We start from the raw sequence: 15,084 nt of genomic DNA, 5'->3' as shown, positions 1-15,084 counted from the left end.
GTCATATAGGTAGAAAGCCAAAAAATTATGATAGTTAAGGGAAATTGCTTTTTGCATATTACTATTCTATTTTTTTGGTGCATTATGTAATTAAATAAAACTTATTTAGTGCAATAATACCATCAGTATAAAAAACATAATAGGGTTAAGTGTCACTGACAATTGACAGGAAAAAACAGGGTAAGTACTTTATTCCTTGTTTTTTTGCGTTTACTCATTATTTTAAAAATAAATGAATTTAAAAACAGTGAACTCTTCAGGTTAGTTATGGTTTGATTAAGTAAAATTAAAAGAATAATATAATAAAAATGTTTCAAAAGGTAAGCTAGCTGTGTGGAATAGCTTGTTGATAAAGTCATTCAATAATACACCATGAGCTCCAATTACCCAAGTAATTTACAACATATAATGGTACAAATAGTAGTTAGACAAATTTAAAAGGGCAATAAAATAATAACATTAAAGCATAAATAAGTGCATACTGTTACAAGTTTAAAGCCACTTAGAATAAACAAATGTAGATTCCTGTTTCAATCTGAAGTCATGTTAGAAAGAAAGAGAGAGAAAAAAAAAGATAATTTAGATTTATTTCAATTTTGGGGGTTTTACAAGGTTGGTCAAATTCACCAGATTTTACAGATCATGCAAATGAAATCTGACATTTTTTAAATGGCAAAAAGGTTTTAATCTTAGCATGACAAATCACTTTACATGTGGAGTAAAAAACACTATTTTCACTGAAAATATTTTCAGTTTATTGAAAATAATTCACTAAAAGATATTTTTTGTATGTGAAACACTAATAATGTTTACTGAAAGTTTACCAAATTTTATACACATACAAGTTAGTATTATCAAACCTACAGAAACTTTACACAATTATAAAGAAGTCATGTGGTAACTGAAATTGTCCAAGCCCATGTTGCCAGTAATCAGATGGAAATGATAATTCACATAAAATATGGAATTATAAAAAATGCATCTTCAAGCATAGAAATAATGGATCAAATTACAGTGTTCTATGCTATGATAAACTGGAATACATAACAATCACATAACTTTCTCAAAATGCCTTTTTAAATAAGTAAAGAAAAAACAGGAGTATTCACCAAATTAGCAAATGCTTAGCACATAGAGCTTCTTATTAATTTTATCTTTAAACTTACTACCTACATAAAGAAAACTGCCCATTAATGAAATATTACTTTAGTGAAAAAATATTAAGCATTAATTTTTTTATGTCATTCTTACTGCCACACAATACATGAATCCCATTTTCTAAAAGATGTAAATTTGCAGAAAACAATATTGTATGCATTTCAAATAAGCAGGCAATACTTTTGCCTGCTTATAATTTTTGGAAATTATCATTTCCAGTAGTTTTATTTTGTTACTACCAGTAAAAAGAAGAGGACTACTTAAAAATAAAAACATATTGTAGATTTCTAAAAAATTAACAATGATTTTGCAATAAATATGTTATTACAATGCATTCTCTTTGCAATTTTTTTTTAAATTGCAGTTTTAATAAATATCTCATTACTATTGCAAATATGTATTTCGGTCAAATTGTTATAGGTTTAAGACTGATTCAATTATAAAATCATAAATAAGACACATTCATTCTTTTACAATTTTGAGTTTACAACTATGACTGTGTATCAAATTTTGATTGAGAAAAAACATTAAGAAAACATAATCTGCTTGCAATCTTTTCCTATCAGTGGTTGTAATAAATAAATAAAGAAACAAAGTTTGACATTCTCCATTAGGAATTCTACTGTACAATGATATTATTGAGAGAATTTTGCAGACAAATCTAAAATTTTGAAACTATTTTATATCTCAAAATTAGATTACACATCCACTGTTATAAAAATGTCAATAATAGAAAAACATTTGTATACCTTTTTGGCACCACTGAGAATTCCAACATAATCGTTCAGAAATTGGCCCAATCCTAATGTTGAGAGGACAATGTGAATGACAAGCATTTGGGCATTCTCTTGAAGGCTGATTGTGTTTAATGAAATGGCCTCCTTCACCAGATTTGGCAATAAGATCCCAATCAATACTTTTCACATAGCAAAGATTGGGATTTTTTTCTATCCGGACAGACCCTCGAACAATGTCTGTTAGGCTTTTTAGTCCTATTTCTTGAAGCTGAAACACTTCATAAATAACTAAAGCATAGTTCTGGAACAACACATTGCCTCTTATCACTGTCAGTTCTGGAAATAACTTCCCTATTGAAGTCATACCAAATGCACGATATAACAACAAGTAACCAGTTATTTCACGGAGTTTATGAAATGACAGATTTTCATAATTTTTGGAAGTTCCATTGTCAATCAAAACAATCTGAAGAAACCCTTCAACTACAGTGCAGTTTTCAATCTTCTTAAACTGTTCTACAGAGTTACGAATATCTACATTCTGACAAACTGAAAAAATATGCATATTTATGTGTGTATACATCTGCTTATTTTTACAAAACACATAACTATATGTTATCTGCAATAACTAAATATTAATGTAAGATAAAATGAGAAAATTATAGTCTCTTTTCAACTGTACTTTTACATTAGACAGTCCCACTAAACCAGAAGCACAACCCCTGGATTATAAAAAAAGAACTAAGAAGAGCTAACACATAGCAAATCTGAAAATCATACTTAAAATACAAAATCACAATACAAAAAATGAATAATTAAACTAAAATCAAATGAGTAGTGTTATTCAAACAACACTATGCCAATGCATAAGATAATAGAGTACTATATCACAACTGGAAAAAAACAAACAAGCAAGCAAGTCCTACACCTATCTCTTGGCAAGCAAGGTTCAACCTGGACCCATCTAAACCCCCTTTCCACACTCCCTCAGTACACCACCATGCCTCCACAAAGGTCATTATAAGACTTTTCTGCTATTTATTCGTTGCTTTTAAATGCTGTACTATGATTTCATAATGTAAGTAATTCTATGTGTGTGTATGCATGAGATAGGAAGTTTTCTACCCCATCTGAAACATAAAATCAAAACCATTTACAATGTAACTTTTTAAATATTTCAAACACATAAAACAAAGCAACAAAACATACCTTCTGGTTGTTGCTCTAAAGCAGACTGTCCTCTATAAGATACACAAACAACATAAAGATACACAATACAAAACAAATTTCTCTGACAGTGAAAGGCCATACTTGTAACTATGGCTATATCATGAATAAACTGCATGTCATATTATGCTTCTAATTACATTGGGTATTGCACACCATGGTAAACAGATGTTGGCTGTAGCATAAGTGTTCATATCAACCAACTTTCCTTGAAAAGAAAGAAAACAAAGGTAATGATAGTGCTTGAAATACAAAATATTTATTTTTCAAATACGAAATATAAAATCCAGTAATTATCTTCCTCTCCGTTCTCTAAGAGATCTACATAATGACATATTTCATTCTTCTTCTTTAACCTCAACAAACTAGACATGAATCACAATCTAACGTAAAAAATAACTACAGATTGGTAATGCAATATAGATTAGAAACCTGAAATACATGGATTACTTTTGTAACAACTCCTGTTAGATGCCAGCTACATTCTTAAATTTAAAAAGTTTGCTCAAAAGCCTAAAGTATGAATATAGATTCTCAAATTATGAATTATATATATATATAAATTATAAAGCTATGAGCTGCATTATACATCCCTAAGATGCATACATACATCTTATCTCACTCTTACTATTAGTAATTTTATACAAGAATAATTATCATCTTTACTGAAACATGTTAAAACTGAGAAATTAAGTTCCTATTAACTAATTACATAAACATGTGTGCAACACATAACTGACTGCTTACATTGAAGATAAATGGAAAGAAGTTATTTCCTTCATTAACAAAAAAAACAACAGAAATAAAGTTTCAATTGTCAAATGCCTGATTGTTACAACATTCATCTGTGAGTAGATTTCAGGAGTCTACAATTAAAGAACTAGCATAAAAATTCATTTAATTACCATGTAGTACAACATAACAATTTGTGTGTGATTTTGTTCATTCTAAAAATTATAATCAGTAAGAAAGCAAACACATTTGCTTGCTTGCTTACCAATTTTCTGAACAGTCCCAGAACTTTTAAGCAGCATACCATTTTAGTAAATTTAAATTTTAGTGTCCTTGAAGTTTTCATATATATTCAAATTTTGAGAATTATGAAATGGTCAAGTTATAGACACTTTATTTAACAACATTAAATACTTATAAAGTCAGACTAAATATATGCTTTTTTTTAACTTCCATATCAAGCAAAATTATATCCCTTTTTACATTTCTGTATCAAAATAAATGTTTATCAAAAGAAGCATTATTTGTGATTGAATTTCTGAAGCTTTTCTAATTTTCCAATTTATTGAAAATTTTCATTTTTTTTTCCATAAATTGAGATTATTGTGAAAAGTTGTTTCTAGTTAAAAGAAATTCATATTCAAAAACTTATAAACCAACTTTAGGTAAACTAAAATATACAGAGTTAATTTTTTTTTGATATGGAAGAAACAAAAGGCAAACAATTTAAAAAAAATTGAAAATATTTTAACACACACACACACATGCATACCCATAAAATCATAACTAATATAAAAGAAATACCAATTTCAGTTCCTGAAAACACCATTTACTATGGGATTAAAAGGGTCAAAGCTCAACCTCCTGTTTTTAAAATCACACTGGTATTGTGAAATAACACTTGATAAATATAAAATGTTCTACCCTTTTATCAGTTATTTCTAAGTCAAGTTTTTTTTTCATTTTTGAATTTCACACAAAGCTATATGAGAACTATCTGCACTAGTCATACCTAATTTAGCACTGACAGTCTAGAAGAAAAGCAGCTATTCCTCATCACCCTTTATCAACTCTTGGTTACCCTTTTACCAACAAATAGTGGTATTGACTGTACATTATAATGCTTCTATGGCTGAAAAAATGAGCATGTTTGGTGTGATAGGGATTCATATTTACGACCCTCTAGCACCCTAACCACCTGGACCCAAGTCAAGTCATAGCTTCAAAAGTAAAGCCATTTAGTGACATTACATTTTATGTTTCAGTGACTGCTGTTTCTCGTACACTTCCCAAAAATTACTCACATTATAAAGTGATTTATAAAGATGTTTTCAATAATTCAAATCCACTTATAGATAACTTCTGAGTCTCAACTAAATAGTGTTCCTTAAGTCATGCAATCAACACTCATTCATAAAACAGTCATATAATCAACTCTTATTTAGGAAAAAAACATTGATTGACCACTTCATACTTTATGAAGCATTTAGTTTGAATATGCTTTGTATTTAAGTGGTAGTGCTAAACCATTCAAAGAAGGATATAGTATGTATTACTATTATAATTATTAACATTATTCACATCTGTATTATTTTGTTTTCCAATTGATAATAAATTCTGCTTTCAACGTTTTTGACATGTTTGTATTACATTTTTAAAACACTGTAAACACAAAGTCTTTAAGTTTTAATCTTTTATTAAGAATTATGACTTTTATGACTATTAAACTAAAGGAATAAATAAAAATATTAAATTAGGCCACACACACACATGTAACAGTATATTCGTTACGCCTACAACTAATTAGTTAGGCTTAGATAAACAAATTTTTACGGCCAATTTAAAATATATACATTATTTGGGTAACTTTACACAACTGACAACTTTACTGGCCTTTGGGTAATGAAATTCTGTAGCACAAATACAAAAATACGGGGTTCATAAAAACAATTGAACAGAAAACATTTGAGTATCACACATAAAATATTTCTTAGCTTACTTCTATTTTACTTTATAAAACGTTACCAAAAATCTCGATGAAAAGCGTATTACTAGTCGCAAATCCTGCAACAATCATAAGATTCATAAACAAGCATATTGGAAATAACACGTTACACTTTTCCAGGAGCATTTACATTGCACTGCCAGAATTGCGACGTTACTTAAATGTTAAATTTACAAACATTATGATACTATTAATATTATTTAAACGTATATGTTTTTTTAATAAAAGTCTTACGTATTGAAAGCTTTGTTCATTCGACCTGTGCTGAAGAATATTCTGAACAAGTTTTTTTCTTAGTATGTGGCGTTAAAAAGTTCATGACCTTTGAAAGTTTGTTTGTTTGTTTTGAATATCGTGCAAAGTCACTCGAGGGCTATCTGCGCTAGCCGTCCTTAGCAATGTAAGACTAGAGAGAAGGCAGCTAGTCGTTACCATCCACCACCAACTCTTGGCCTACTTTCTCAGTTGTATTTACTCGAAATATATTAGGCCACTACAACAATTTGTTTGTTTGTTTGTTTGTTTTGGAATTTCGCACAAAGCTACTCGAGGGCTATCTGTGCTAGCCGTCCCTAATTTAGCAGTGTGAGACTAGAGGGAAGGCAGCTAGTCATCACCACCCACCGCCAACTCTTGGGCTACTCTTTTACCAACGAATAGTGGGATTGACCGTCAAATGATAACGCCCCCATGGCTGAAAGGGCGAGCATGTATAGCGCGACGCGGGCGCGAACCCGCGACCCTCAGATTACGAGTCGCACGCCTTACGCGCTTGGCCATGCCAGGCCCCACTCCAACAAAGTAATGGAAGGAGGAAGAGGTCTAGTGTACCTGACCCTCCTGGGTATACAAAATATGTATACCCAAACACCTGGAGAGGGAGAGTGTGTGTATTAATACCCATACCAGCCGTCCTGAGATACACATTTGGTTGTTTTGTTTTCCAACTTCACTGAAACAACATATCGCACAGAAAAAGAAACGCTGTAAATTAACAAATTCGCAAACAACATAATTTTAAATACTTAACTGAAATATACATCTTATGCATTTCCAATTAATTAAAAACAGTTTAAACAATGAACAACATAATGGAATACAAATTTGGAAATTTGCTAAAAAAAACAAATTAAGTAGCAAAGATATTGTTGTATTCTTAAATTTGAATTTAATAGAAAAGTGATACAGTATTTCTGACATCATTCGATGACAATTAAAAATCGCAGAAACGCTAATACATTTTGGTTGTTGGCAATTATAACGTTACCGAATGTGATATTCCAACTTTCTCAAAGCATCAAACACAATATTAACTGATTTACGCATCAATGAGAAGATAGTGGACACAGTAATTGGAATGACAGGTACAGATTTTTTGTACAAGTGGCTTAAAAAATAAACAAGATTTTGTGTGTGATCAATAATAGTTTGTATCGGATATTTGGCATAGGTATTAGCACTATAAATAAAACAAAGTACAGAACAACGTTTCGACCTTTTAGGTTATCTTCATATAAACAAATTGTTGTATTTAGATATTAAATTTAAAACGTATCTATAGTCCAAAAGTATAGCGCAGATAACCTAGTTGCTTTGCGCCATAAAACACCAAACCAAAAGTATGAAGCGCGATTTTGCAACAACGTGACGTAATTTATTGACTCTGAGATCCATAGCACATGTCAATAACTGTAATAAAATCTCACCAAGCAGAATACTTTCCCGCGTGTTTCGTGGTTGGCTTATTATGACATTAAAATTACGAGCATGTAAATATAACATTTAATTTTTTAAATGTTTGCAATACTTCATTGGATGAAATACAGTTCAAAAATTAACATTTTAGTAACAAAAACAGACAGCACACTGGATGATCGTTTGTTGTTAAAAACTGAATAACATGGCCTGGTAACAAGTCAAAAGTAAACAATGTTTGTTTGTTTGTTTTGAATTTCGCACAAAGCTACTCGAGGGCTATCTGTGCTAGCCGTCCCTAATTTAGTAGTGTAAGACTAGCGGGAAGGCAGCTAGTCATCACCACCCACCGCCAACTCTTGGGCTACTCTTTATCAACGAATAATGGGATTGACCATCACATTATAACGCCCCCACGGCTGGGAGGGCGAGCATGTTTGGCGCGACTCGGGCGCGAACCCGCGACCCTCAGATTACGAGTCGCACACCTTAACACACTGGTATAATAAAGAAGTGCTTTCATAACCTAACTCTCCTTAAGCTTTAATGCTGCCCCCCCCCCAAGGAACACTGGTAGTTTATATCTCTAACATTTATTTAAATTCAGCAAGGCAAGGAACATCAAAATTTTATTAATTTTTCACTGAACACTTGTTTTTGTGACCATTCATATTTTTTACTTGAATGAACTTTCTTCTAAAAAGCTTTATTAGTTTTTATTTCTTCAAAGAACTCACTGCAACTCTAGTCAGTATAGAGTTTACAATGCAAGTCCTTTAACTGTTGATTCATTCATTAGACCTCTTTCTTGAAACCAAATGCTATTCATCACTGAAAATTCTCTTTCAACAGGGGCAGGAGTGCCTGGTAAACAAAAAATGAACTCCATAACTTGCCTGAGATTAGGTACAGAAATATTTTGATCTTTGGAGTGGTTGAAAAGTTCTACCCATTTTTCTTCACAGTCTATTTCTTTTGCTTTCCATTGGTCACATTTTGATGACCAGAAGAATTTAGAAAAAAGAACTTCGTCAAACAGATCATCAACATTGATTGCAGCATTTCCAAGCATTTGATCAATTTTTTCAGCAGCTACTTCTATGTCAGGCCACACGAAAACACTGTTTTTTATCTAAAGAAAGTATCCCCCTCAAATGTTTTCCCACAGCTCAATATGACAGACAGCAATCATAAAAACTGCTAAATCCCTTCCTAATCAAGGGGAATAAAGTTATTATCTCGTCTTACTTTTACGTTGGTTTTCAACTTATTAAGTTCTGTAAGAATATCAATTGCAGTTGCTTTTGTTTTCTCCATGGCTAAATTCATTTTGTTGAACAAGCCTAGTTGTCCATGAAAAAACCATAGATACATTTCTCCACATTTACTCTCAAAAAATCTTTTTATCAACAACGGGCATTGTTCTTATGAACAAAAATATGATTTCAATCTTTAATAAAGCTGGAGAATTCTCTCAACAGCTCGTAACAAAGACAGAAATCGTGTATTTCCATATTGAAGAACCTTCTTATACTCAATTTCTAAAAACTCACAGAATTCTTTTAGGTGTGTAACACGCACAGTGTAAATATAGAAATGCTTGTAAATTTTGACCACCAAGCTTTTCGCTTCAATATGAAGTTGGATACAGTTACGTACAATAGGAGTACCACAACCAAAACCCGCAATATTTTTGCCAAGTTAGTTCCTTCTTCAGTCGACTATATACGTTGTTTTTCCTTTCTCTTTAAACCTCCAAAATTTGTATTGCAGTTGTCACCACAATAAGCAACAAATTTTTTGATAAATCATGTTTTTGTTTTTTTTAAAGTGGACACCCAGCAATTCATCAAAATTTCTGATGTTACTTCAGGAACCGATTGAAAGTCTAAAAGTTTTACTTCCTCTGACAAAAAATACTGTACCATGATAGGTATAAATTTGGCATCTTTATCAAGTATCTGTTGTAAGTGAAACGAACTGGATCTCCATTAAGTCTCTCTTCAATTCCTCTACTGCTAAAGGAGCAATTGCATTCAAAATAATAGCTTCATTCTGGCAGAACTGAACTTTGGTTCAAATAACTTTGCTATCAGTTTAGAAAAGCAATCAGCTGTTTTAAAGCTTATGTTATAGACAGCACTGTGATAAGCAAAAGTTGCTTCTTTGGCAGCTATTAACAAGTCCTTCTCTTCAAGCACAGTTTTTTCAAAGAACACATCAATTCCTGAACTCTGAGCAGCTACAGAAAGACTAGCTGTATGTTTAGAAATTTTTAAATGGTCTTTTATATCTGAACAGCCACCATGTGAAATAGAGAACTCAGATGAACACTGCAAACATTTGACTCTGTCCTCTTTGTCTCAAATTTTTTCAAAAATGGATATTCTTTTTGCAGTTCTGTTGAATGTGCACTTTCTTTCACCAGTTTTGGACATTATAACTATGATTAATTTCTAAAATGAAAAAAAAAGAAAAGAAAATAATTTATCATGTACCGTATGACTAATGTAATAAATAAAGCAATTACAAAGCCCAAACACTTGCTCAAAAAAGCTTTGCATATGCTACTGCTACGTGCGTACCCCCAATAGCAGCCCACTGATGAATTATTATACTTATACAGATACAGCATCAGCTGTCTGTGAATTTTGTCTGATGAAATACCTTTGAAAATTTGTATGCTACAGCACTACGGCTCCCTCTATCCATAACTAATAAAATGAAAATTTATTCAATACCAAGTCAGAACTCTATGCAGATTTTAACACTTTTCGTTTATCCTTTTTGGAGTTTATGCGTTTTCATCAAAAACCGGGAGATTAGTAAACCGGAACAGACCCCTCAAACCGGGACGTGTGGTAAGCCTAACCAGGGGCGTAGATTTTTTACACCCGATGGGGGAAGGGGGGGATGATTTTTGCAACCACTTATGTGGACTGTTCAATTTGCAAATTGGTAATCTCTGATTACGTGAACCTGAAAGCTGTAAATATGCAGTCACAGAGTAATCTTGTTGCCACGATACTTGCATGTATACTTAGGCCTACTGACTGATACTTACGAACTATCGCTTAGATCGAAAAGCTTAGAAGCACGCCTATATTAAAGATGTACATTTCGGCTACTGAAAAGCCTACATCTAGGACTAATTATATAATTCGATTGGTAAGAACACGAGAATCACAAAAACAAACGCACAATTTGTGGGCCTGTGATGCAATAAAACAATTCAACAGACCAAACTGTAGGGGATATGATTGTATGCACCATACCCCCCACCTAAAATGAAGGGAGGGATATATACCCCATCCCCCCAGAATCTACGCTCCTGAGCCTAATTATACTGAAAATAAATTGTATGGTACTTTAAGAGGAAAAAGAGGGGGAAATAATAAAATACCCTTTAATATAGGCTGAAATATTTCTAGTTACTGAAATAAATCAAAAAACATAAGAGTAACACTTTCAACACATGACCACACTGTTTCATGGGATGTCTGCAAGGTCTTGGGCTCTTTGATAACTTGCTACCAGTATTACTGGCAGGTGAAAACATGTTGATAACAATCAACGGTGTCAGGGTTCAGGGTGTCAGCAAAATGACATTGGACTGTTTGATGATCTGAGTGAAAAATGCCATGTCCAATATCCAAGAATTCACTGAGATGGCAACATTTTTTTAAGTATTTAGCTAAAGAGTAGGTGTTTAAAGATTTTAAGTAAACCTGCTGACAAACCTGGCAACTTTTATTGGAATTGAAGATAACACTGCACAATTTTTTTTGAAAAGTTTTGCTTCCTGAAATGTTTTTGCTGATTGTAACAGGTACCTGGTGGGTATGCACAAATATAGTTTTGGTTTTGTTTCATCACGTAAAAACTCTGAGAAATAGACAGTTAACTGTTTACTAGCAATAACGTATTTAATTGCATTTATGTTTTTAATACGCTATTAAGTTCAACATAATTAAAAGTGCTTTGCTCCTGATTTTTGTTTGTATTCAATGTCCAGTGCATCACGTTCCAGTGACCAACAGTAGTCAGCAAGCATTGACAGATTCCAATTGCCCTGATATCGTTTCTTCCATTGTAGCAATATCCTGGTGAAACCTTTCACCGTGTTCGTCACTGACAGCACCGAGATTTGAGTGAAGAAGTCCAAGTGTGAGTGGAGGAAATGAATCTTGAGTGACATGTTGCACTTCATTGTTTTGTATGCTTTGAGAAGTTTGTCTACCAGCTGAATGTAATGTGGGACTCTGTAATTGCCAAGAAAATTGTCAACAACGTCTTTGAAGGCTTTCCAGGCAATCTTTTCCAGCCCAACTAACAGATCTTTAAACTGCTTGTCACTCATAACATGTCTGATCTGAGGGCCAACAAAAATGCCCTCTTTGATCTTGGCCTCAGTTATTCTTGGGAACATCTGTCTTAAATAACGGGAACCTTCCCTTCTTTGTTCATTGCTTTCACAAAATTCTTCATAAGTCCCATTTTTATGTGAAGAGGAGGCAAAAAAAAAATCTTTGTCGGGTCAACAAGAGGTTCATGCACCACATTTTTCTGTCCTGGATCTAGCTTTTCACAGAGTGGCCAGCTCTGTCTAGAATAATGTGACTCTTTGGCACGACTGTCCCATTCACAGATGAAACAAAAGTACTTTGTATAGCCGAGCTGCAGTCCCAGTAACAGAGCAATGACTTTCAAATCTCCACAGATATTCCAGTTGTACTTGCTGTACTGGATGTGCTTCAGGAACATTTCCATGTTCTCGTAGATTTCTTTCATGTGTGCTGCATAGCCAACAGGTTGTTGACTATAAAAAATATTGATGCACCTCAACCTTTAGGACATGGTAGTGACCAGCATTAAAAATAACTTAATTGCTTTGAAAGTTACAGATGTTATTAATACGCACGTAAAATATGCATACACGAGCAGAATTTTTAAAATATGTAAATATAACATACAGATAAATCAGCATATATTTCAATATATATCTTAATATTTATACAAAAAATAAATATGTAATGCATATGTTTTTCCACCTCTTAACTACGCAGCTCAGTCAGTAAGGATCACAATTCTCTTTTGGTGGTTAACCTATTTTCTGTGCTAATTTCTTTAAAAAAAAATCCACAATAAGTTTCACCTTGCCATATTCTCTTGGTTTTATTATAGTATCGGACTGTACTTTGTTGTTACTATTCCTTTTAATTTGTATTTAATCACGTCTCTTCTGTTTTCATTCTTAGATCAGGTTGGCTTCTCTCTTCTTTAATAAAGTTCCTTCCATAATGTAGAAACATATCTTGAATAATTTCTCATTAAGAGGACAAGAGATAAAAACTACGTGGTAAAATCAAAGACATAAGGCAAATAACTGCACCTGGAATTGTTAAATACTGGTCACTGACACTCAAAGATTGTGCTATCGATAGCACAGAAATTGGTAGAGGTGGATGCAGCAGTTACATATGTATACATATAAAACATATTTTAAAGGAATTAAAAATCCTCAAATGTAATTTTTTTAGGGAACATACTCGAGATTCTCGGAATAAATTCACCACTCATTTTCTCTTTTTCATTCAAAATTAGTGCTATATTTATGCAAAAGGTTACACAGGTGTAGCAAATTTGAAAATTAAATGCATGTAAAAGCTATTGCATGGTATTGCAAATCTTATTAACGTATAAAAATGAGCCAGACAATGATAGAAATGATGGCGATGGTCATCAGCAAATTTGTAGGTAAGAAAAAAAATTTTCATCTGATGGATGAATAAAATAGTAGCCATTCCATAATGCAGGCCATGGTCTTGAAGTTTGAATGCAATGCTTTGACTGATTATGGTTTATTTATGTACACCTAACTTCATTGTTTATATGTAATTAGTATAACTTGCTAGTATTTATTGTTAAATAAATTATTCAAGTAAAGGTCATTTTACAATTCTGGCAAGTTGGTTAGCTTGGAACTAAGTCTTGAAAAAAATATGGCCAGTCTGATCAATTCACAACTCAGGTAATGCTGACTCTCTGCTGTTCAAAGGTTATGAACTCTTGCTGTTGTTGTGCTCTTAAATAAATATTGTTTCATTGCACATAACAGATGGTGTCCAGTTCAGTTATTTTTGAGAAAAGACTCAGTTTTATTGAAACTCGCTATTACTTTGCAATACACCTTGTCAAACCTTTTATTATATATGAAAGCAAAAAAAAAAGAAAAAAGGATAATACAAAGTAGATGTTTTAATAATCACAGTGTTTTGGGTTAGGATGCTCTTTCTCTGGTGATTTTAAACTTTAATGGAGGAGAATATATAATTATCACACCTAAAAATTTATTAGTTCATATATGGTTGAAGACACCAGAAAAAATCACCCATTTTCAGTGAGGAACATGTTGTTGTACACATTCATAGTGCAACAAATACTGTTACATCAGCACTAGTACTTCTGTAGTAGAACCCAACTTCACCTATGCAATAAGAAAATGGCAGCTTTCTGCAAAGTAGCTAATCTTCTATTTAGGAAAAAAAAGTGTTAAAGTAGGAGAGTCACCTGGCATAGTGGTAGAGAAGTTTTTGATGGGTTTGAATAAGGTCTTCCTTCCTTGAAGTGGAAGTATTTCAAATTTATATCTCATTGTTAAAGATGATCTGTAATATGCTGAATGTTCACTAATTAAGAACTGATGAGTATAAAGCCAGGATAAACATAAATATTTATAGTATTACTACTAAAATTTAATGATATGAAAAAAACTAACTATATGTTGTAACAATTATTTTTAATATTTTAATATAGATGTTTGCCAGAGACTATAATACAATATCTAGAAATTTATTAAAGTTAAAAATCCAGAAGATTTTATTAGAAAATGAGTAATAATAATACCAATTATTGAGTTGGTTATACAGTTAAGTATTCAGCAAGCCAATAAGTGAATCAGTTTACTTCCAGTCAGTGAGCAATCTTGTGATTAAGTTAGTATGCTAAGCAATGAGTTATATGTTAGTTATCAAATGACTAGTGAGAGAAAGTTTAACATTAACAATTAAGTTTACTTGTGAACTCACAAACTAGACATACCATAAGTCTCAGAATATGTACTGGGAGCTTGTTTGTGAATTTAGATCTACAAGTGAAAACAACTGGTGGTAAATTTTAAAAATAAATAAACTAATTTAATATTATAACACTGATTAAACTTGACATTATCTTTACCAAGTAATATGAAAGTAACACACCCAATGATAGAATACATTATCACATTGATGCCAGAAGTAGTAGTATTTTGGTGAAAATAAAATAGAACTTTAACCAAATTTCAAGACAAGAACTCAATCACAAAGTCAGAAAGAAACTTTGCCAAAGATGATGAAACAATTAAAGGAAAGTTAAATAGTGAGACAAAAATAAACAAACTAAAGAAATGGACAGAAACAGAAAGTCAAAAAAAAAAAGAACAAGAGATAAGAGATGGGAATTTTAAAGAGGATTTAAAAGATAAAATATTCA

General features: G+C 32.2%; 1 protein-coding gene across 10 annotated transcripts in view; it reads right to left on the bottom strand.

The window, feature by feature from the left end:
• Positions 1 to 6,333, bottom strand: part of LOC143249089 (insulin-like peptide receptor) — a 148,096-nt gene extending 141,763 nt beyond the window's left edge. For 3 of the 10 annotated variants that reach the window (XM_076498334.1, XM_076498343.1, XM_076498340.1), the window contains exons 1-2: positions 3,105 to 6,029; positions 1,908 to 2,444 (exon numbers count right to left, since the gene is read on the bottom strand). In XM_076498334.1, coding sequence (XP_076354449.1) covers positions 1,908 to 2,444; positions 3,105 to 3,240 — 673 coding nt within the window. In that variant the 5' untranslated portion in view covers positions 3,241 to 6,029. Of the gene's footprint in view, positions 1 to 1,907; positions 2,445 to 3,104; positions 6,031 to 6,093 lie in introns of those variants that run through there. The other 7 variants (XM_076498337.1, XM_076498336.1, XM_076498335.1 and 4 more) reach the window with 7 other exon arrangements.
• Between the last annotated feature and the right edge of the window lie 8,751 nt (positions 6,334 to 15,084).

The sequence above is a fragment of the Tachypleus tridentatus genome, chromosome 4, assembly GCF_004210375.1.
Source record: "Tachypleus tridentatus isolate NWPU-2018 chromosome 4, ASM421037v1, whole genome shotgun sequence".
NCBI classification, from domain to species: Eukaryota; Metazoa; Arthropoda; class Merostomata; order Xiphosura; family Limulidae; genus Tachypleus; species Tachypleus tridentatus.
This window is presented reverse-complemented; position numbering and strand designations above follow the sequence as displayed.